Source organism: Tarenaya hassleriana, unplaced genomic scaffold, assembly GCF_000463585.1.
Source record: "Tarenaya hassleriana unplaced genomic scaffold, ASM46358v1 Cleome33, whole genome shotgun sequence".
In the NCBI taxonomy this organism is placed as follows: Eukaryota; Viridiplantae; Streptophyta; class Magnoliopsida; order Brassicales; family Cleomaceae; genus Tarenaya; species Tarenaya hassleriana.
This window is the reverse complement of record NW_010966459.1, coordinates 1,382,079-1,402,710: the sequence shown is the minus strand read 5'-3', so window position 1 is coordinate 1,402,710 and position 20,632 is coordinate 1,382,079. Positions and strand designations below refer to the sequence as shown.

The 20,632-nt window shown below is 40.4% G+C and overlaps 5 protein-coding genes across 7 annotated transcripts in view; 3 read left to right on the top strand and 2 right to left on the bottom strand.

Moving 5' to 3' along the window:
* Nucleotides 1-3,589, top strand: part of LOC104821533 (sialyltransferase-like protein 2) — a 4,237-nt gene extending 648 nt beyond the window's left edge. Inside the window, exons 3-12 of the mRNA XM_010552450.1 lie at nt 418-507; nt 677-754; nt 853-953; nt 1,378-1,570; nt 1,657-1,747; nt 1,911-1,975; nt 2,144-2,298; nt 2,383-2,464; nt 2,729-2,838; nt 3,016-3,589. Of these exons, the coding sequence (XP_010550752.1) occupies nt 418-507; nt 677-754; nt 853-953; nt 1,378-1,570; nt 1,657-1,747; nt 1,911-1,975; nt 2,144-2,298; nt 2,383-2,464; nt 2,729-2,838; nt 3,016-3,211 (1,161 nt within the window). The 3' untranslated portion in view covers nt 3,212-3,589. The remainder of the gene's footprint in view (nt 1-417; nt 508-676; nt 755-852; nt 954-1,377; nt 1,571-1,656; nt 1,748-1,910; nt 1,976-2,143; nt 2,299-2,382; nt 2,465-2,728; nt 2,839-3,015) is intronic.
* Nucleotides 3,590-4,193: 604 nt separating this feature from the next.
* Nucleotides 4,194-5,480, top strand: LOC104821531 (ankyrin repeat and SAM domain-containing protein 6-like). Its single transcript, XM_010552447.2, has one exon. It carries the CDS (start codon nt 4,451-4,453, stop codon nt 5,357-5,359), a length of 909 nt encoding a protein of 302 aa, XP_010550749.1. The 5' UTR covers nt 4,194-4,450; the 3' UTR covers nt 5,360-5,480.
* Nucleotides 5,478-11,197, bottom strand: LOC104821532 (U3 small nucleolar ribonucleoprotein protein MPP10). 3 transcript variants are annotated; one of them, XR_773091.1, is made up of 15 exons: nt 11,005-11,196; nt 9,933-10,786; nt 9,768-9,826; nt 9,407-9,500; nt 9,153-9,263; nt 8,905-9,042; nt 8,742-8,810; nt 8,592-8,633; nt 8,378-8,446; nt 8,167-8,238; nt 8,029-8,082; nt 7,801-7,942; nt 7,471-7,533; nt 6,195-7,233; nt 5,478-6,090 (listed from the first exon to the last, which is right to left on the bottom strand). XR_773091.1 is itself a non-coding variant. In XM_010552449.1 (14 exons), the coding sequence occupies exons 2-14, from the start codon at nt 10,713-10,715 to the stop codon at nt 7,220-7,222; spliced, it is 1,710 nt and encodes a 569-aa protein (XP_010550751.1). In that variant the 5' UTR covers nt 10,716-10,814; nt 11,005-11,197; the 3' UTR covers nt 6,947-7,219. The 3 variants fall into 3 exon arrangements, 1 of the variants encoding a protein (XP_010550751.1); XR_773090.1 differs by having other exon boundaries at nt 5,478-6,310; nt 6,439-7,233; XM_010552449.1 differs by lacking the exon at nt 5,478-6,090 and having other exon boundaries at nt 6,947-7,233; nt 9,933-10,814; nt 11,005-11,197.
* A 2,709-nt stretch (nt 11,198-13,906) lies between these two features.
* Nucleotides 13,907-20,443, top strand: LOC104821528. The gene is made up of 5 exons (XM_010552444.2): nt 13,907-14,141; nt 14,984-15,194; nt 15,275-16,941; nt 16,993-20,137; nt 20,234-20,443. Exons 1-4 carry the CDS (start codon nt 13,980-13,982, stop codon nt 20,128-20,130), a joined length of 5,178 nt encoding a protein of 1,725 aa, XP_010550746.1. The 5' UTR covers nt 13,907-13,979; the 3' UTR covers nt 20,131-20,137; nt 20,234-20,443.
* LOC104821530 (probable protein S-acyltransferase 5) overlaps nt 20,420-20,632 on the bottom strand; it is a 2,997-nt gene continuing 2,784 nt past the window's right edge. Inside the window, exon 6 of the mRNA XM_010552446.2 lies at nt 20,420-20,632. Within this exon, the coding sequence (XP_010550748.1) occupies nt 20,552-20,632 (81 nt within the window). The 3' untranslated portion in view covers nt 20,420-20,551.

Sequence of the window (20,632 nt, the reverse complement as noted above, 5' to 3'; positions counted from 1 at the left end):
TGGGGGGGGGGGGGGGGGGGGAAGGTTCAAGTTAGTTTGTGCCTGAATTTGGATATCGGCTTATCTGAACTTTTGATTTCTGTTGATCCGGTTTTGTTCAGTGGTATAGAATGACTTAGTGATTGAACTCAAACAAGGATGTGGTTTGAAATCAAAATGTGATTGTAGATGTATGGGATTAGAGCTCACAACTACATAGACTATATGAGTGTCCATCGCATAGGATGAGATTTAGATGAATTACGCACGGTTTAATTCCTGGAATAAGCTTTCATCTTGAGAAATCAGTGAATTGCTGTGTTTATCTCAAATATTTCTTTCCTGACGGTGCACTATTATGTCAATTTAAGATTTGTGGTAAGCTGCTTATATGACTGAAATATTTTATTTTTGGTGTTTAACTTGGTGATGATGCAGAGAGCCAATGGTTTGGGACTACAAGCTGTTACTGGTAAAGATTATTGCCAAGTCATGATGAACTTCCCGAGCGATACTGTCCCTAAATGGGTAAATATTCCGCTGTAGTCTATTTGTCAATTTCCATCTGATTTCCCAACCTAATGTGTTAACAGAGTTAAGTGCGCTATGGTGTTATCCTTTGATAAAAATTTCTGTCACAATGATGTGATGAATTTGTTTATTTGACCTCTCTTTTATTGGCCCATTCCATCAATAGAAAGATCCTAAGACTGGAGAGCTTGAAGGACTTTCATTTGAGTTTAACCTATGCGAAGCAGTGGCTACATGGGAACAAGTGAGTATTGTAGTTCTTGAAGTTTGTATTAATGTTTGGTTTATATATTTTGTTTTAGTCTTTACAGTGATTCGTTATCTAGTGAGTTGAATGCTCAGGTCAGGAATAGCACTACAATACTCACCAAGGAGTACATTGATGCCTTGCCAAATGGCTGGGAGGATTATGCATGGCGCAGAATTAATAAAGGAGTACAACTGTAAGTAAATGGCATTGATTATGGTCCTTCAGTTTAAGTGGCATAATTGCATATGATGGGCTATCATATGAACTGTAGCATACTGTTTACATCTGATTATCTCATCCTTCGAAATTTTTATGGTTCTTTAGGTAGGTAAGATGAGCCTCTTGCCTTTAATATTAGCTAGAAAATACCAATTAAGCTTATATGAAAAAAGGAATCTTGGGACTCCCAAATATGAGTTTCTGTATGGCTTTATCTGAGTGGACTTGTAAAAGTTTGTACTGTAAAATAGGATTAGATATCCATTTACCTAGACAAAAAGCTCAAATGATGTACAAAACGCAATGGATTTCTTTCATAACATATCAACTTGTAATCATGGGTTACTGTGTTGTGTAGTTGTCCTTTTTGGCTTTAATTAAGTTATATATTAATGCAGGAATCGCTGCCAGAATAAATCTTTATGTGTTGAGAAACTTTCATTGGTGCTTCCTGAAACACCTCCATATTTCCCACGGCAGTTTGACCGGTGTGCTGTTATTGGTAACTCTGGAGATCTTCTAAAGACAAAGTTCGGGGCGGAGATAGATACTTATGATGCAGTTCTTAGAGAGAATGGTGCCCCGATCCAGGTTAACATATGAGTTATTGTAACTTCCAATTCTCATCTTTTTAGCATATTATACATTTTCATGTTATGTAATATGTTTGGTTCCAGAATTACACAGAACATGTAGGAAAGAAGGGCACGTTTCGCCTTCTTAACCGAGGATCGGCAAAAGCTCTAGACAAAGTCGTGGAGTTGGATGGTATTGACCAACTGCTTTATTGTTTTCCTTCCTTCATGATGATTATATTCTAAGAAAATAAGTTTGGTTTTAGCTTTCTATTAACTCTTTTACCTCTGGTCATTTCTGGATGGTTGTACTTCTAACTGCGGTTGGAAACTTTCAAATTCTGTTAAATTTGCAGAAACAAGGCAGGAGGCCCTACTAATAAAAACAACAATTCATGATATAATGAATAAGATGATCCGGGTTCGTACGTTATTCACTTATTTTGTCCCTTAGCTGTTTAGTTTCCGGATCACGTTTTCTTCCAACTACTTTAGAGTATCTATGCCATCCATCTAATGATGCTTACGTTACATAATCACTAGACTTAAATTTGATGATCTGTCTTCCATGGATTTCCTTTCTCGACAGGAAGTTCCGATTAAAAACCCTGTTTATTTAATGCTGGGTGCTTCATTTGGCTCGGCAGCCAAGGGAACTGGGCTGAAGGCTCTTGAATTTGCTCTCTCAATATGTGATTCTGTTGATATGTATGGTTTCACAGTGGATCCAGGTTACAAAGAGTGGTATGAAGTCTGCTGCCAATTTTGTTCATCGGTCTATTATCTACTATGATTACTTTTCAGTCATCCTTTCGTGGTATTTTTCAGGACTCGATATTTTTCAGAATCACGACAAGGGCACACTCCTTTGCATGGTAGAGCATACTACCAGATGATGGAGTGCCTGGGTGTAAGTCTACGAGTTCTCGTTTTCTTCATCGTTCATCTTGCTTAACAGAACACTTGAAACACAATGATTAAATCAGTTGGGAGTTTCTTTATCCAATACCATTTCCTGACTTCATAATCAGTATTTTATCTGCACAAGAATAGCTACCTTAATTTACTGAAATCACATTGGTTGATGGATTCAGAATTTATGGGGTTCATCATTTTAGTAGACTTATGGGCTATACACCATTCTGATAATATATTTTTTTCTCTTCTTTCGAAGCTCATTAAAATCCATTCTCCTATGAGAGCTGATCCAAACAGAGTCGTGAAATGGGTGCCTACCCGCGATACAATCACAGCGGCAAGAATTGCGGCAGGGAAGCTTTTAAGGTTATCATTCTTACCAAGTCTGGGTTTCACCACTATGCTGGGAAAGATCCTGATGGACAAAATCCTACCTTTCTTACTTCTTGCATTTCTTGTGCACGATTTTCACGGTTCCTCAGCTACGTCAAAACTTATGTTCATCCTAAATCTCACACTTAAACGAATGAATTCAATACGCAGGAGAGTTGGAGCAATGTCTTCAGAGCCGTTGGCTTCGTGCTCCATAATAAAGAAGCGAGACAAACACAAGCGTCCGATGGTCGCACACCTCAGAAAACCTGCGACCGAGCATCAAAAATTCGTGAAAGGTGCAACCATGTACCCTTTGGAACACAGTCCAGGGCATGGTCAGGTTTGCATTGTACCGGCCGACTGAGAGACTCTGAAGACAGGGACAGGTATTACAGTTTCTACAAGAATTCATCCCCGGTCTGAAAATTCACTTGTCTAGGAATCAGTTTATTGCTATAAAGGGAGGGGAAACAGGTATTAGATGGACGAAAACCGATTCATTAACCGCAAGTTTGAAAGAACGGACATTGCAGGGATTTCGATCTTCAACGCCGAGGTTAGGATCCATTCTTTTCTTTTCTTTTTTTCATCCAGTTTCTGATATTTTAGTTTCATTAAGATCAGAATACACGACGACTGAAATAGGCAAAGATTGGAATTGTCTTTAAAAAAAAAAAAAGCGTATCTGTGTTTTCGTTTTGTAAACTTTATTGTGATAAAATGCATATCTGGGGGTTGTTTCCGTGGATTGTGAAAATTGCCTCTCACGCATTATAGTATGACGGGATTCAGTTTGAGGCTTCACTCTCCTCTGACTCTGTATGAAAAACTTTCGAAGAGGAAGAAGAGTGAAACAGAATTCCCATAAATTGTTTTGGTATGAAAATATTACTAGTGTAAGAATGTAGTAAACATCTGTCGATCGAAACCAAAATTTAATTTCAAGAAATCGATATTTTACAGTCGACTGACGAGTGTCCGAAAATTTAGATATATCCCTCATTAAAATAGTATGTACTCTAATTATATTCATCCATGATTATATTTTGGTGGGTTTTCAATGTACTTGTGTAGAGCATGCATGGATCATGGTTGGTTTCTTTTATGAGGATGCTTCTTTCAAAGTGATTAATTAATAGTCAGATAGATGTTTCTCTAATGCGTTAGCAAAAATACAAATTTCCCGAAACTACAAATGTATTTTTCATGTACATATAATATTGACTCAGGTCTTGTTCCATCAAATGTATTTTTATTCCAAATAATTGAGACAACCGCCAAACAATTGCCTAATCACATTATGCAACATCATTTATTTATTTATTTATTTATTTATTTAGAGGCACGTGTAAGCATTTCCAAACCCGGACGCGCTCACACACTCGATTAAGATTCTCTCTCTCACATCCCTTTCTCCGAGATAAACCTAAAGAAAGAGTAAAGAAATCCTTTTCTTCTTCTTGCCCAGCAGCTACTGCATACCTCACCTATACATACACCCTACCATATCTACGCATGTACGGAAATGGCGATTCCAGAGTGAGAGGGTGAAGCAAAAAATCTGTTTTTGAGAAACTCTCCCTCTCTCTCGCGCGCGCTGGAGATGGCGGAGCTGCAGCCAGGGAACGGTCTGCAGCCAAACTGCGGCGTTCCTCCACCGGAGACCCTTGTGATTGAACCACCGGCGGAAGCCACTGCCATCGGAGCCAGCGGCTCCGTTGGATCGAAGCGGCTGAGAAGACCGAGCGTCCGATTAGGAGACATCGGCGGCGACCAGTACCATCTCGTGCCGTACGATTCGCAAGCAAGAAGATCAAAATGGAAACCGTCGGGTAATCGAAAGGAACCGAATTCGACTGGTAAGTCGTCGAGGACTCGAACCTTAACGAATTTGGGCTCCGGGCACGAGAACAGCGGAAACCTAGACGAGGAGAGAGAAGGGAACGTGGATTCCATGGCCGTCGGGAGTTGGAGGGTCAAGAAACGGGTCGCCGGACCGGCGACGACAGCATCCACCAAGCGGGTTCGGTCGAATTGGGTGCCAAAAACGGATGAGATCCGAAACAGTTTCGATCACGGGGATGAGAAATGCAGCGGAGGAGAAGATATGGAAGAAGGGTTTCGCGATTTCAGCCGGGAAGATTCGAAGTCTCCGATGAAAGAAGAGTCGCATGAGAATTCGACGGAAAGAGACGATTTTTACAGTAGAAGAAGGTGCAGTAGCACAAGTAGAAGTAGGATGAGGGTTTTCGAGAGTAGGGGATTCGAGTTATCTCAGCGGTCGGACATGGACGGCGGGGGAGGGGGAGGAGGAGGGAGAGAAGGGGTGAAAATATGGCTGGAAGAGTTAGGGTTGGGGAGATACTGGCCGGTGTTTGAGATAAACGAGGTAGATGAAGAGGTTCTGCCATTGTTGACACTGGAGGATCTGAAGGATATGGGGATAAATGCTGTAGGAACGAGAAGGAAGATGTACTGCTCAATTCAGAAGCTCGGGAGGGAGTTCTCATGAGAGAGAGAGAGGTAGAGAGTGGGAATTTTGATCGGTAAAATTGGAATTATTGAATGTCAGCCATGGCAATGTAAGCTGCAATGTCTGAACCTCTCCAAAAAAAAAAGCTGTTCTTCTCTTTTTTTTTTTTTTGCGGTGGTTGTTCTTGTTTGAAGGTAGAAACAGTAGAGAGGTCTAGTAGTAGTAGTAGTGAGAAAAGAACAGGAAGAGGAAGAAGAGAGGACTAGAAGCATTGGGTTAGTACTTAGTAGAAGTTTCTGTCTTGGGTCTGGAAATACATTAATTTCCTCCTCAGATGCGAGAGGGGGAGATGTCGGGTCCATATAAATTTGCTCTGTGTCCGAATAGAAGAGTTGGGGAGGACATGATGATGAACCCTGAAAAGGGAAGCAGCAGTGTCTGAATATCATCGGTTCAATTGCAAAGATTACACGCCTTGAGGGCTGGTGTTGCCGGGAATCCCACCACCACCACTGCCGCCTGTTTTCGTTCCAAACCTTCCCTTTTTTCAAACATGTTTGACAGTGAGAAACCGGGATACTTACATTTCGTACGAGGCATTCCCTTGAGAAGGCTTGGGTTTTTGCTGGGTTGTTGTATAGCATTATCGGCGAATCGTTGTCCCCAAGAAGCTTACTGTTGCATCAGAAAACACGGATCGCGGCCCCTGAGCCTCGCGCGCCGTTGATCATCCAACTGTGGTTCAAAGGATCTCCTATGATCAACCCTCCCTGTGCGAGGCAGCAGAAGCAAAAAAGTTGGAATAAATAAGCAACTTGGTTATGAAACCCGGAGAACAAAGGTGTTCATCACTAAGGTATAGCAAAATGCATACCTTCCCAATCAAAACAGGGATGGCAGCCGAGTTTGTTGCATAGCAGGCAACAGCCGCAGGCTTCCCGACAAACCTCGGGACACATTCTTCGAGTTCTGCGCGTATAGATGTAGTTCCTGATGGCAGAGAGAGCATAGATGAGAATCAAAATCATAATTTAGCAGAAAATGTGTATTGTGTTCACATCTTCACAGCTCTCACGTGAGTCGTCCAACGCGAACGAGAGGAATTGATGAAGAGATACCTGAATCTGATGATACAAACGCCTGATGTGGAAATCTTCGTGTCCTAAACAGATCGGCGCGTGCCCCTACGGCGAAAAAACAGAGGACATGTACGTACACTCATACGCACGTACGCGCAGACACCGATGAGCTACAAACGCCACAATCCATGCGTAGATACACACACATACGCACACGGGCCTGGGAGATTGTTGGTGAGCCACCAACCGAAGAGGTGGCGGAAGAAATCTCGGAGCTGACCAAAGGCGAATAGCACTGAAGTACGTACAAACATCGGTGAGGTACGGGACCGTTATCATCCTTGAGGTCGTCGTCGCTGTCGTCTTGGTCTTCTTCTCCGGCGACTGTCTGACGAACTCGACTATGATATCAGGAAACTTTTCGCCAACTCGGAATTTGAAGTTTCTCACAGAGAGAGAGAGAGAGAGAGAGAGAGAGAGAGAGAGAGTCCAAACGAATTGAATCTCCTCTTTGGCTCTTTCACCTCCGTCAAAAGAGAGGATCGGATCATGAAAACTTGGGTTTCCTTTGTTCGTTTCCCATAATTTATACGACCCATATCGTCGGTCCATTCAGATTTTTTGTGTGAATATAAAAAAAACAAACATATAGTTTTAAGCATTAAATAAACATATTTCAGTTGTATTCTAACACGCAGTTCTTAGAATTTAATATGATTTTTTCCCATGAATCGTCGGCAAAACTTTGTAAAATCTTCAGTGGAGACAATTCTCTTAAACTTGAAGCTTCATGTCTGAACTCTCTCTCTCCACTCCATCATTAGTCTTCGCTGCCTGAAACGTTGAAGCCGTGCATGTGAGATTACAGCATTTTACACTGAAGAAGTCTGTAGGGAATGTCGTGTTCATATGTTGGATTTCAAGATCTTGACAAACGTTACTCATTCAACACAACATCCTGTCCGGTAATCATGCCAATAATTTATCGTCCCGAAACACAATTCGATATTTTCAGAGCTAAGGGTTACACGTCGGGATGCATAGGAAAGGATGTAGAGAAAGGATTATTACCAGTTTTTGAGATCTGGGTTGCGATGTCCTGCGGGTTCTTCACTGTCCTTTTTGCAGAATTAGCTGTTCAGATTACACAAGACATGCACTTTTAGATTACGGGTCACATAAAAATAGGATGAGAATATAATTGATCGATGTCCCGACCCGAAAGCACATCTTAACAATCATAAAACCATGCATGTCAAAATGTGATGTTCATATTCTCAAATATTCATTATACTCATTCAGCATGTAAGGGATCATTATATGGGCATGAGGATGCGGAGAGAGCCACTGCTTTCACCTTTTTTTTAAAAAAAAAGGTATCTATTTTTTTCACTTCCTTACCCTTGAACTTTCTTTTCTTCTTGGCTCTCCTCCTCTTTCTCTCTTCTTTTGTAAGTTCAGACTCTTCCTTGATGTCACCTTTGCCCGAGAATATTTCCTCTGGAGCAAGCAATGCTGCATCTGAGACTGCCACAGGTGCAACCTACACATGGAAGAAATTCGTATGCAGTTTCAAACCATAAGATTACGATATTTTAATCAAATGATTATAAAGAGTGGCACGATTACCTCTTCCATTGCAATGGCAGGGACGTTCACCTGGATAGACATGTCTTCGATCACCTGAAACGTATCGAAGAAATCAGAGTTTCAAACAATCTCTATAGACTGGTCATCACTATTTCAGACAAGAGTGAGAAACAATACAGGTTTCGGTGTGAAGTGGAAGTGAGAAAGAGCATCCAACTTCAGGCATAGTTTCTTGAATAGCATGCCCGCCTGATTGATAATACATGAAAACCAGATCGTTAAGAAATTAACACCAGGGGATAAAAATGAGCCTCAGATGTGGTATTGAAAAAAAGAAGATATGTAATCAGCAAAAAAAAACATTTAAAAGATCGAAACAAGTTGGAACCTCTTTCTTCAGTTCATCTGAATGTGATGTTGGAGCAAATGCTGGATTAGCCTTCTGGACGTATTCTTCCTACAAATAACCAAAAAGGACAAAAGAAACTCATAACATTGAATCTTATGTGAGGCAGTTAAATGACTATCTATAGGTTATCTTATGGAGCAGTTGAATGTGTGTGTGCAGCAAGAGAAATTCTAATACTGTAAAAGTCACAAACCTCGTACACTTCTGCAAGACCCTTCTTGCTCTTATTATCATCCTGCATTTTTTCCATGAGAAAAACGACCATTTATAGTATTATTCTTTAAATATATAAAACCATAGCAAGTATAATGAAAGAATAACCACATCAAAGAATCTTATTTACCAATTCCTTGACTTCTCTTGGTGCTTTTGTGGGCAAACTTAGAGGGTTTTGAACATCATCAAACCGTCCCTGTAAACATATGAATCAGTTTACTACAAAATGAAGGGTAGAGAACACGAGAGAACATGATCACGAACTACTTCCTGAATTAACTAAAAGTTACCTCAATGATTCTGTTCTTGATCAATTCTTCAAGTGATGCCGTGACTTCTTCTGTAATAATAGGAGCCGGCCTAACATTGTGCTCAAAATCCAAATCGACTTCAAGGGCACTGTTCTTCGGTCTTTTTGCAGCAGTTACCTTTTAACATGCCATGACAAATAAAAATAGAAAATTTCCATCTAGTTTTGTTAGCAACAGAAAGCACAATATCCTATCGAATGCATCCATTGTGTGTAACAGATGACTACCTCTCCTTGCATTGTCCAATGTTTTGGATCTAAGTTTGATTTCTCCATCTGTTTGATCTTAGACTGAAGCTTTAGGAGTTCTTTTTCATGAGTAGACAGCTCCTCTTTTCCCTAAAAGAGGAGGAAATCAATAAGGGGCCACCCTTTTCAACAAATGTACTGACAAAAGTACGACTTCACAGTACTGCAATAACCAGAAATGATAACATCCAATACCATAATATAGGAACAAGTAAACCTGATATAGTTAGTACCTGATTACCAATTCCATCAGTATCCTGTTCTTCACTTGAATCCTCAGACTTCCTTTTAGTCCCCTTCTTTTTACCACCAAAGAAATCTTCATATCTGGTTATCATTCATTAGACAGCAATCTTAGGAGAACAAAAATACAGCTATGGCAACTGTACTGGAGGCATTAACGGTCATATAAAACTAGTAAACAGTAGGAAACCAAAGTGGTTTAATCCAAATCCCGTAAGAACAAACTTTTTTGCAGCCATAAGCGAGATTATATCCATTTCTGGAAGAGCTCATTCAGGAAAAACTCATTCAGCTGTAAATGAAGCGAAATGTGGAAAATAAGGTCATCAAACGTGTGCATAGAGACCATACTTTGCATTTTCCAATTTAGCTGCTTCTTCACCTTCATCTTCATCACCAAAAGCTCCGAACTGGAAAATTCGTAACCAAAGAAAATAAAAATGATGATAATCAGCCCTACATCTCCTTACTGAACAGAAAAAAACATGAAAAGTTCACAAAAAAGTATGTGCTCACCTCCTTGTCCTCTTCTTCATCCTCATCATCGTCTTCATCTTCTTCGTCTTTGTCATCTTCATTGTCCTCTTCATCTTCATCATCATCATCATCAACATCATCAACATTGTGTTTCTTTCCCTTTGCCATTCCCTTCCTGTTCTTGTTGTCCAGCCCAAGCTCCTCGGTTTCACCCTCCTCTAAAAATTCTTGCAACTGTTTTATACTGAAGAACCCATCCTCTATTCCTCTATTTTCTCCATCCTTTTCCTTTTCCTCATCTTCTTTCTCTTCTCCATCCTCCTCGTCCTCTTCTCTATCATCTTCATCTTCTTCCTCTCCCCCTTCGCTTTCACTTCCTCCTTTCAATCTCTCTTCTGTCCCTCCATTGTTCTCTTCTTCCAGTTCATCATCTTCATCATCATCATCTGTTCCAAAACCATCCATCTCCATGTCTTTGGCATCATCTGCACACGGAAGCTTAAGGCTCTTCGCTTCTGCCAAACTCCCGAGATTGCTTATTTCTTGAGGATTTTTCTCGAACTTCTTCACCTCTTTCCGCAGGCTCGACAGTAAAGGTTGAGACTGCATATCAATCTGCTGCCAGACCTGCTCAGCATCAAACCCATCAACCAGGAGCTGATCGAAAGGGGATTTTGGGGTGTATTCCTTCAGTTTGGAGAAGAGGTACTGAGACGCATCCCGAGCCACCTCACATATACAACTCGGCGCTAAAAACACTGGAGGGTCAGTTGACTTAAGCTTGTGAAGGGCATCCAAGCCCGGGTCGCTTGCTTCGGCCATAGATTCAACGGTCGTAATCTACAGATTCTCCCTTCCAGGGATTGCTCAGGGGTTCTTGGGAATCAGTTTTTCTGAAAATTTGGAATCCGTTGTTCAGGGCTGCAGTATAAAGAGTATTACAGAAAGGGGAAACAGCAGACAACCTAGTCGAAGAATCTCACAAACACAAGTAACGCAACCCTAATAAATTAGACTACGGAACATAATCAAAAACAGGACAGGATTTCACAGGATTACAACCAAATTCAAACCAATCATCCAAGAGAGAGGAATCGCATGGAGACGATACCTAACAAAGGAGAGAGAAAAGCCTCAAAGCCCAGAGTACTCAGAATTCCGAGAGAGAGTTTCCGGCCGACAGATACGGCGGCAGTGCCGGTGGCGGCGGCGGCGGACAGAGAGAGGGAAGGTTTAGCTGGTTAGGGAAGGGTTTTAGCGTCGGAGGACTCGGGGACAAAGACGACAGAAACCGGACGAATTTTTTTTTCTATTTTTTTAATATGTAATTAAAAATTGAGAAATACATTTGGGCCACGGCCCGACCCGATTGGACCAACCCGTGAACACTCGTGGACCGCTCAGTTCGGGAAAACAAATAAATATCTTATTCTAAACGAGGTTATAGCGTCTCATGGAAGTCTTGTGGATATTTACCAATCTTAATTCAAAGTTTTATTGTGAAAAAAATCATTTAAATTACCTGGTAATTACGGTTCAGTACATACGAAAATAGAGGTGTCTTAAGATAAAAGTCGATAAATAATGGGCTCTTTTGGTAATTTTCCAAACTTCTTGTCGACGAAACGACCTTTGATGTGTCAAGACTGTGACACCTATGACCTACCTTGCTTCAGAAGCTATGTTGTACTTTTTTTTTATCAGTAAACTTGTAAAATCAATCATTTTTTTTCTTAAAACGATATTCATTTGAGTTTTTTTTATTAAGATATTTCATGCACATCTCTAAAGAAAATAGATCGACTAATTTAATTAATTTATACTGCATTTTTAATTAGTTATATATTATTTGGCTGCCTTTTATTTATTTTTTTCGCTGAAAGTGACCAAAGCTTCCCTTTTCTTTCTTTGCCAAGTCGCTTCAGAAGTTCTAAAATTTTATTAGAGGTGTATTTTAATCTTAGAATTTTCCAAATTTATCTGGAAATTTGGGATAGAAAAAAATTATACTTGTAACGATATATATGGAATTGCAACTTTAATAAAATATTTTTGGGAATTTAACTATTCTTCTAACAAAAATAAAATCTAAGGTCTTTATGGAAAAAGAAATTACTTTTTTCCCATAGAAAAGTTATGGTTTTTTCTCTTGTTCTCATGTAAAAAAAAAATAACTGCTAGATAATTTGCTCGCGAAAGAAAAAAAAAATTAAAAAAAAAACAAGAGCCATTAATGAAATAGAAAGCGGCAAAATTATTCATTTTCATTATGCCTACTAATATCATTATATGATTCTTTTATGAAATACAATTGCATTAATATTTTTTTTTAGAATTTATAAAAACTATACAAAAAGATCTTTCCAAGTGGACGGAATAAAACACTATTAATGACGTGGCTAAAAAGAATCATTTTTTGAAGGGTTAATCCCATATTCCCCACAAATTTTCGAAAAACTTCCAATTTCCTACATCAATTTTTAATTTGATACAAAACTATACCGAATTTCAAATATTTCCAAATTCTCACACAAAATCTTAAAATGTGTTGCAATTTCCCTCATACAGATTTCGCCAAATCATCACATTTCGCCACATCATCCTGCCACGTCAGAAAATAAGTAAAAAATAAAATAAAATAAAAAATATCTAGAATTTTTTTAAAAAACTAATAAAATAAAATATTTTTTAAAAAACTTTTAAAAAATTACAGAATTTTAAAATTTATTTTTTAAAAATAAAATAAAAAATTACATATTACATATATACACAATTTTATATCTATACACAATTATATACATATACATATATACACATAAATAATATATATATATATATTCATATATGTATATATACATATTCATATATATCTATGCATTGAATATGTATATATGTATGTATGCATGCATGTATAAATGTATATATATGTATATATATGCATATGAATATGTATATATATACATTTATATATATATACATACATATTCACATATATATACATATTCAATGTATATATATGTATATATATATATATATATAATTGTGTATAGATATAAAAGTGTGTATATATGTATATGTAATTTTTTAAAAGTTTTTTTAAAAAATTGTGTATACATATAAAAATGTGTATATATGTATATGTATAAATGTGTATATATATGTATATAATTATGTATGTAGATGTATATATGTATGTATATGTATATGTATATAATTATGTATAAATATATATGTATATAATTATGTATGTAGATGTATATATATGTGTATATATATATGTATATGTATATAATTGTGTATAGATATAAAATTGTGTATATATGTAATATGTAATTTTTTATTTTATTTTTAAAAAATAAATTTTAAAATTCTGTAATTTTTTAAAAGTTTTAAAAAAAATATTTCATTTTATTAGTTTTTTAAAAAAATTCTGGAAATTTTTTATTTTATTTTATTTTTTACTTATTTTTTTCTGATGTGGTAGGATGATGTCGCGAAATGTGATGATTTGGAAAAATCTATATGAGGGAAATTGTAACACATTTTAAGATTTTGTGTGGGAATTTGGAGATATTTGAAATCCGACGTAGTTTTTTGTCAAATTAAAAATTGGTATAGGAAATTGGAACTTTTTCGAAAATATGTGGGGAATATGGAATTAACCCTTTTTGGAATTTCCATATTTATAACGATCTAAAATCTTACAAAAAAAACGATCAAATTTCTTCCGCGGTTACAAAACATTAAAGATTCCACTTTTATTAAATATTCGGAGGCTTGGATATGGGAAATTATACATTGTATTAATATTAATATTTTTGTTCTCTTTAATGAGACCGTGTCTTTATTTCCTCCTTTTGGGTGGCCCAATCAGATTCCAGGCTTTACAACTTCCCGTACAACAGAGTCTCCCGTCGTCAACCCTTTTCCACTGTTGATGACTCCTTAACCCACAAGTTTTCCCTTCCCACGAAGTCTTCTCGTCTCCTTCTTCCTCTCCCTTCCCTCTCCCTCCACTATAAACACCCTCCCTACTCTCTCTGCTTCTTCCACATTTCTGCAACAAGCTAGAGAGGGTTTCGAAAAATGGCTGAAGCTGCGAGACTCCACATCGATCGAATCAGGAAGACGAAGTTTTCCATCGGCGGAGCCGAGAATCCTTTGACGGAGGATCTCCACCAAGCCGTGAAGAATCTCTCCGCTGAGCTCTACGCTAAGGATGTCCACTTCCTCATGGAGCTCATACAGGTACATACGTTTTCTTCACGGTTGTACCCATGTATATACGCGCGTGTATAGGTCTCTCTCTGTGTCTGCAGTTCCGAGATTTGTTGTGTGTGGGTTTTCGGTTCTGGTAGAGACGATACGAGTGGAATGGTCGTTGTTGTGACGGATATGTTGCGATTGTTGTTTGAATTTCTTTTTCCCGATGGTCTGTTTGTTTCCCGAGAAAATTGCGATTTTGAATTTTTTTTCAAGTTACACTTCCTCGTGCTCTTGCTCTTTTTTCGTATCTGTGCGTTCAGTACAAATGTGTGTGTATACTTGCGTTGCATGTATGTGTGATTGCTGGGTTTCTGTACAATACTTTCGACATCGACTCTGTTCTATAACATACAGCATATTCATGTACATACTCACGTATATGTACACACGGGCATCCTATGAAGGTCCATGCACACGTGTTTCATACGTACAACAAATGTAAACCGTATGCCTACGCCTTTGTGTACAACGATTCACGCATGTGTGTACTCGTAATCATACTGACATTTGCATGGATATATTCTCTGATAAATACTTGGCATGCCTGTATACGTATAGCGTAGTGAACGTTACTTAGATACATCGATATGAGTTTCTATATTTATACATGTTTATGTGTATAGCTCTCTGGATGAATTTGTGTTTACGCATGCTCATAAGTGAGCATTTGTTTGTATGTGTCCCATTAAACGCCCTTAACGAGAAATGGCTGGAGGTTTTTGCCGTTTGTTGTCTCCAAATCTTTGATTCAATTGATTGGCTTGCAATGCAAATCCAATCAATGATATTATGCTTATGGACTAACTGGAATTTGTCCATTTCAGAACTCGGAAGACAACGAATACCCGGAAGGTGTGGATCCTTCTCTCGAGTTTGTCATCACATCTGATGACATAACAGCCACTGGAGCTCCGGCCACTCTTATGATCTTCAACAACGAGAAAGGTTTCTCCGAGAAGAACATTGACTCGATCTGCAGTGTCGGAAGGTCCACCAAGAAAGGCAACAGGAAACGGGGTTATATCGGAGAAAAAGGTATGTCATTCCTCCGGAAGACATCTGCAATGATGATTTTTGGATGCCGCTGATGTTTTATGTATTTGTTGTTTTTCTAGGAATTGGATTCAAGAGTGTGTTCTTGATCACTTCTCAGCCATACATCTTCAGTAATGGTTACCAGATTCGATTCAACGAGGCACCATGTCCGCATTGTAGCCTAGGCTACATTGTCCCGGAATGGGTTGACCAACAGCCGTCTCTGGATGAAATAAGGCGGATATATGGTTCTGGTTCTGAGCTTCCCACCACAACCATCATCTTGCCTCTGAAAGCAGATAAAGTCAAGCCCGTGAAGGAGCAGCTCTCCCAGATTCATCCTGAGGTGTTGTTGTTTCTGTCAAAGATCAAGTGCCTTTCCGTCCGAGAACACTGTCAAGATCCTCGGCTCTGCACGGTGAACTCAATCGGAATCGTCAGTGAGACCGATTTTATGACTAGGAAGAGCATGGATGCTGAGTCATACACTGTTCATCTCTCTGCTCATGGCAATGGTAAAGAATCTGGTAAAGAATGCAGCTACTACATGTGGAGGCAGAAGTTTCCAGTAAAACCTGAGAATCGTGTGGAAAGGAGAATGGAAGCCGAGGATTGGGTGATAACCTTGGCATTTCCATTCGGAGAGCGTCTTGGTAAAGGAATTAGCTCTCCTGGAGTCTATGCATTTCTTCCCACCGAGATGGTAACAAATTTGCCGTTCATTATTCAAGCTGATTTCATCTTGGCGTCGTCAAGAGAAACCATTCTCTTGGATGACAAATGGAACCAGGGGATCCTCGAGTGTGTTGCATCCGTTTTTGTGAATTCATTCACCTCATTGGTGAAAAAGACTGATGCTCCGGTGTCTAGCTTGCTGCCGGTTTTCAAGTTCTTACCCACAGCGGAATCTTCCTATCCGAAGCTGAATGCTGTGCGAGAATCCATCAGAGCAAGGATCTCTCAAGAAGAAATTGTTCCAAGCGTGCCACATCTCGGGCAGAAGTTCTTTCATAGGCCGTGTGAAGTTGGTCGTCTCATTCCTGCCTTCTGGGACATCTTGGAGAAAGCGAAGAGGGAAGGTGCCAACTTGCAGAATATCTCTTCTCACGGAACATTCATTTTGGACTCCACTTTTGATGCACCAGAAAATGACAAGATTCTGGACTTCTTGGGGTTAAAAAGAGTCAGCGACGAATGGTATGCAAAATGCATTCAGGGCTGCAATCTCGTATCGGGCATAACCGATGAAACATATGTGGAGCTTCTCCTATTCATCGCTGAGAACTGGCAGTCAAGATTTCGGACTACATCGATGGTGAATGTTCCATTGGTCAAGTACATGGTCAAAAAGGGAGTCAGTTCCCTTTGCAGTATTTCGAAATTCAGTCCTCGGACATTATGTGTGTCACCAACAAACCATCAAGCATGGTTACTGGATTGGAACGAAGAGTTCAGATGCATGTCTACGTATGTCTTCATGCCAGAATCAACAAGAAAGTCACTTAGATCATGTCCCAAGAAACAGGTAATACTGGACTGGCTCAAGGAGAAGATAGATGTCGCAGACTTTAAGGTCTGCCATTATGCGAAGAAACTCAAGGAGAATCTCGGAGGGGAAAGGGGACTTGCGGTTGCATATGTTCATTTTCTATATCATTCACTCTCGAAGGAACTTTTATCAGAAGGAGATGTCGACGCTTGTTGCCATCGTATGCCACTCGTGGACAATTATGGAAATCTGAACAGAGTTTCTCTCCGAGTCCCTGACGCGTTTGCCAGTTAACTCCACAGGTGACAGAAACGAGATCGAAGAAGAAGAAGTCTTATTGGGAATGGTGTTCTAGTTCCTGCTAGTGTCAGCAAATGGGTCAGCCTAATCGGTTCAAATCCTTGGCGACAAGACGGTTACATTGAGCTTGGAGAAGACTACCTTCGTTCAGGAAAGTTCGCTGGTATAAGCTCAGGTCATCGGCAGCTTCTCGAGTTCTTGAAAATACACGTAAAGTCGGAAGATATACCCTACATATCTCCTCCCGATGCTGCTTTACCTGCGGTATCAGGTGCACTTAGAAAGGAAAATGCTTTCTTGCTCTTGGAGTGGATACGAAACCTCAAGATGTCAAGAAGCACTCTTCCTGTGAAGTTTCTGAATTCGATAAAAGAAGGAAGCTGGCTGAGAACATCTCTGGATGGTTTCTCTGATTATCGACCTCCGTTTCAGTCATTTTTCCATACTTCATCATGGGGAGACATTCTGCAAAATGGATCAGTACTTGTGGATATCCCGCTGGTGGATCGGAGCTTCTACGGGGATAAGATCACAAATTACATGGAGGAACTGAGAACCGTGGGCGTAATGTTCGAGTTCAGTGAAGCTTGTGCTTTTGTTGGAAAGCATCTAATGCGTTTGGCCGCAACCTCGTCGCTGTCGAAAACCAACGTGTTTTCAATTCTTCAGTTCATCCGATACTTGAGATCGAAATGCCTCCCGCCATCTGATTTCATCAAAGCCATTAAAGGAGGCCGTTGGCTTAGGACAACAAGCGGTGACAGATCTCCAGATGGCGCTGTTTTGTTCAGCCAAGAATGGAAATCTGCTAAACTGATCAGTGATATTCCATTCATCTCCAACGATTTCTATGGTGATGCCATAGAAGATTTCAAAGAGGAGCTCGAGTTACTTGGCGTTGTAGTCCGGTTTCATGACAGTCACAGCCTCATCATCGCCTACTTGAATTCTTCAAGGCTGAGTTATTTGACGGCGGATGCAATGTTCTTAGTTCTTGAATGTATGCGTAGGCTGAGCCCTTCGAAGCTGGTTGCTGCCCTGAGCAATGCCAGTTGCTTCAAGACGTATACGGGCTACCGATGCCCGAGAGAGTGTTTCATACCGGATCCCGACTGGGGTTGCCTTCTGAAAGTCTTCAATTGCTTCTCTTTGATCGACGAAGTTTTCTATGGAAGCATAATCTGTAGATACAGGGAAGAGCTGAAGCAGATTGGTGTGGTGGTACAGTTCGAAGATGCTGTGAAAGCTTTTGTGAGTGTGTTCAAGCAGAAAGCTTCGTCCTCTGCCGTAACAAAGGATTCCGCCTTGTCTCTTCTGTCTTGTTATAGGAAACTGATGCAGAATCCACACAGGTTCCCTCAAGATCTGAAGAACAGTGTTAAAGAGTTCAAATGGCTGCGCACAAAGCTCGGGGATTTTCGATCACCAGAGAAATGCATTCTCTTCGATCCAGATTGGGAACCTCTCCGTCTCATATGTAATCTCCCGTTGATTGATGATGGTCCAAACTGGTATGGCAATGCCATACATGACTATAAGAGCGAGCTCATGAGCTTGGGAGTCGTGGCCGAGCTGAGCAAAGGCGTGGATTACGTATTCAATTCGCTGGTCTTCCCTTCCGATCCATCTCGTATCGCTGCTTCAAGTGTGCTCTCTCTTCTGAAATGCATTGCTATCTTGAGAAACGAGAGGTTGCAGTCACTTTCCAAGGAGTTTCTCGAAAGGGTTTCTGTGAAGTGGTTGAAGACGTATGCTGGTTACCTTAGTCCTCGAGAGTGCCTCTTGTTTGATCAGAACTGGGAGCTGAATCCGACAGATGGTCCCTTCATCGATGAAGGTCATTACGGCCCGGAGATAAAATCACGCAGCAAAGAGCTTGAAGCGATTGGAGTTACCCTCGATGCAAACAAGGCTTGCCAGTTGCTTGCCAGCCGCTTATATGAACACTCTGATTCTGATGCCATAATCCGCATGTACCGATTTCTCAACAAGTTCGGGTGGAGCCCTGAGAAAGGAGCGTCTCCAGGCCATATCTGGATCCCGAGCGACGGCGGCAGCAACGTCGGGAGATGGGCTGAAGTTTCTCAGTGCGTGCTGTATGACAAAGACAAGCTCTTCAAATCAAATCTACACGTCTTGGAGAATCACTACGACAGCAAATCAGATAATGGTCTTTTCATCTTTTTCTCGGCTGTGCTCAACGTGAGAACCAACCCGTCTCTTGAAGATTACTGTGAACTGTGGAAGGATTGGGAGGGCAAGTGGGACAAGTTGTCATCCGAAGATTGCTGCTCGTTCTGGCGATTTGTCTTGAAGCATAGCCACAACACAAAAGCTCAGGAGTTTCTCTCCGAGTCCCTGACGCGTTTGCCAGTTAACTCCACAGGTGACAGAAACGAGATCGAAGAAGAAGAAGTCTTATTGTGCAACAAGAGCGATGTGTTCATAGCCGATGACTTGCTTCTGAAGGATCTTTTCAAGAACTCCCCTGTATTCGTATGGTACCCTCAGCCAAGCATTCCGACATTGCCACGAACTAAGCTCCTACAGCTCTACAGAAAGATCGGCGTCCAAGAAATCTCGAAACGCGTCGAGATGAAAGAATTAGACCTTCCCGAAGGCGTGGAACCGGAAGAAAAGAAGCCTGAAGACATTCTGATCGGGCCAGGACTCGTGAGGCTAATCCTCGGGTTTCTCTCGGACCCATCTCTCAATATTGAATCCGAGGAACGTTCTAGATACATCCAATGCCTTCTAAAGGACAACCTCAAAGTTCTAGAAACTCCAGAGACGATCTCGGCGGAGTACACTCTGAGATTGTCGACGAAGACGCTGAGCGTTAAGGCGGAGCAGATGATACGATGGGACAGAGAGAAGGCGGTGGTCTATGCCCAGAAGATGGAGAGGTCCTCTTCTTCGGTGGGGAAGAAGAAGCTTCTAGAATACGCCACGTGTTTTGCGGAGGTGATAGCCAAGGGAGTGATGTGGGAGAGAGAGGATCTGATCGGAAAGCTGTCGGAGCTGATAAAGATGGGTTACCTCTTGGAGTTTGACGAAGAAGCCGTCCAGTTTCTGATGAAGTCGAAGAACCTTCAGGTGTACGAGGAAGACGAGAAACTCATCTCCGATGCCTTCTCTCCCAAGTAACACAAAGGTACATACATTCAAACGAATACCCTTTTATATACTCTGTTTTTTTTTTAAATGTTTGACATTTCATGCTTCCTTTTTTTTTTTTTTTTTTTTGCAGCTCAATTGTGAAGGGAATCCAGGCAAAAAAAAAACGGCAGGTTGTCTTTTTTGTTGTTTTGGTTGTGTTATAAAATCAACCTGAATGGCCCTGCCTGCTCTTGGCGCCATTTCTTTTGAAAACCTTCCCCCTAAAAACCTGGAAGTTATGTCCTTTTGTCTCTGTGGATTAGTAAGATCGCTGGGAAGTTATAACTCACGCATTTATGTCTGCCTATTCACTTGTTTCCCTATCCATTGAACATTTTACTTGACAGATAACTTGAGACACAGAAACACGATCAAATTCTTCCCCTTACAATTACATCTTTCCGAAACCCTATCTCCTCTGCATCTCCGATTCTTCACTCGATACCTCGATATCCAACTCCCGGGATATGTCATCCATTTCCTGCTGATC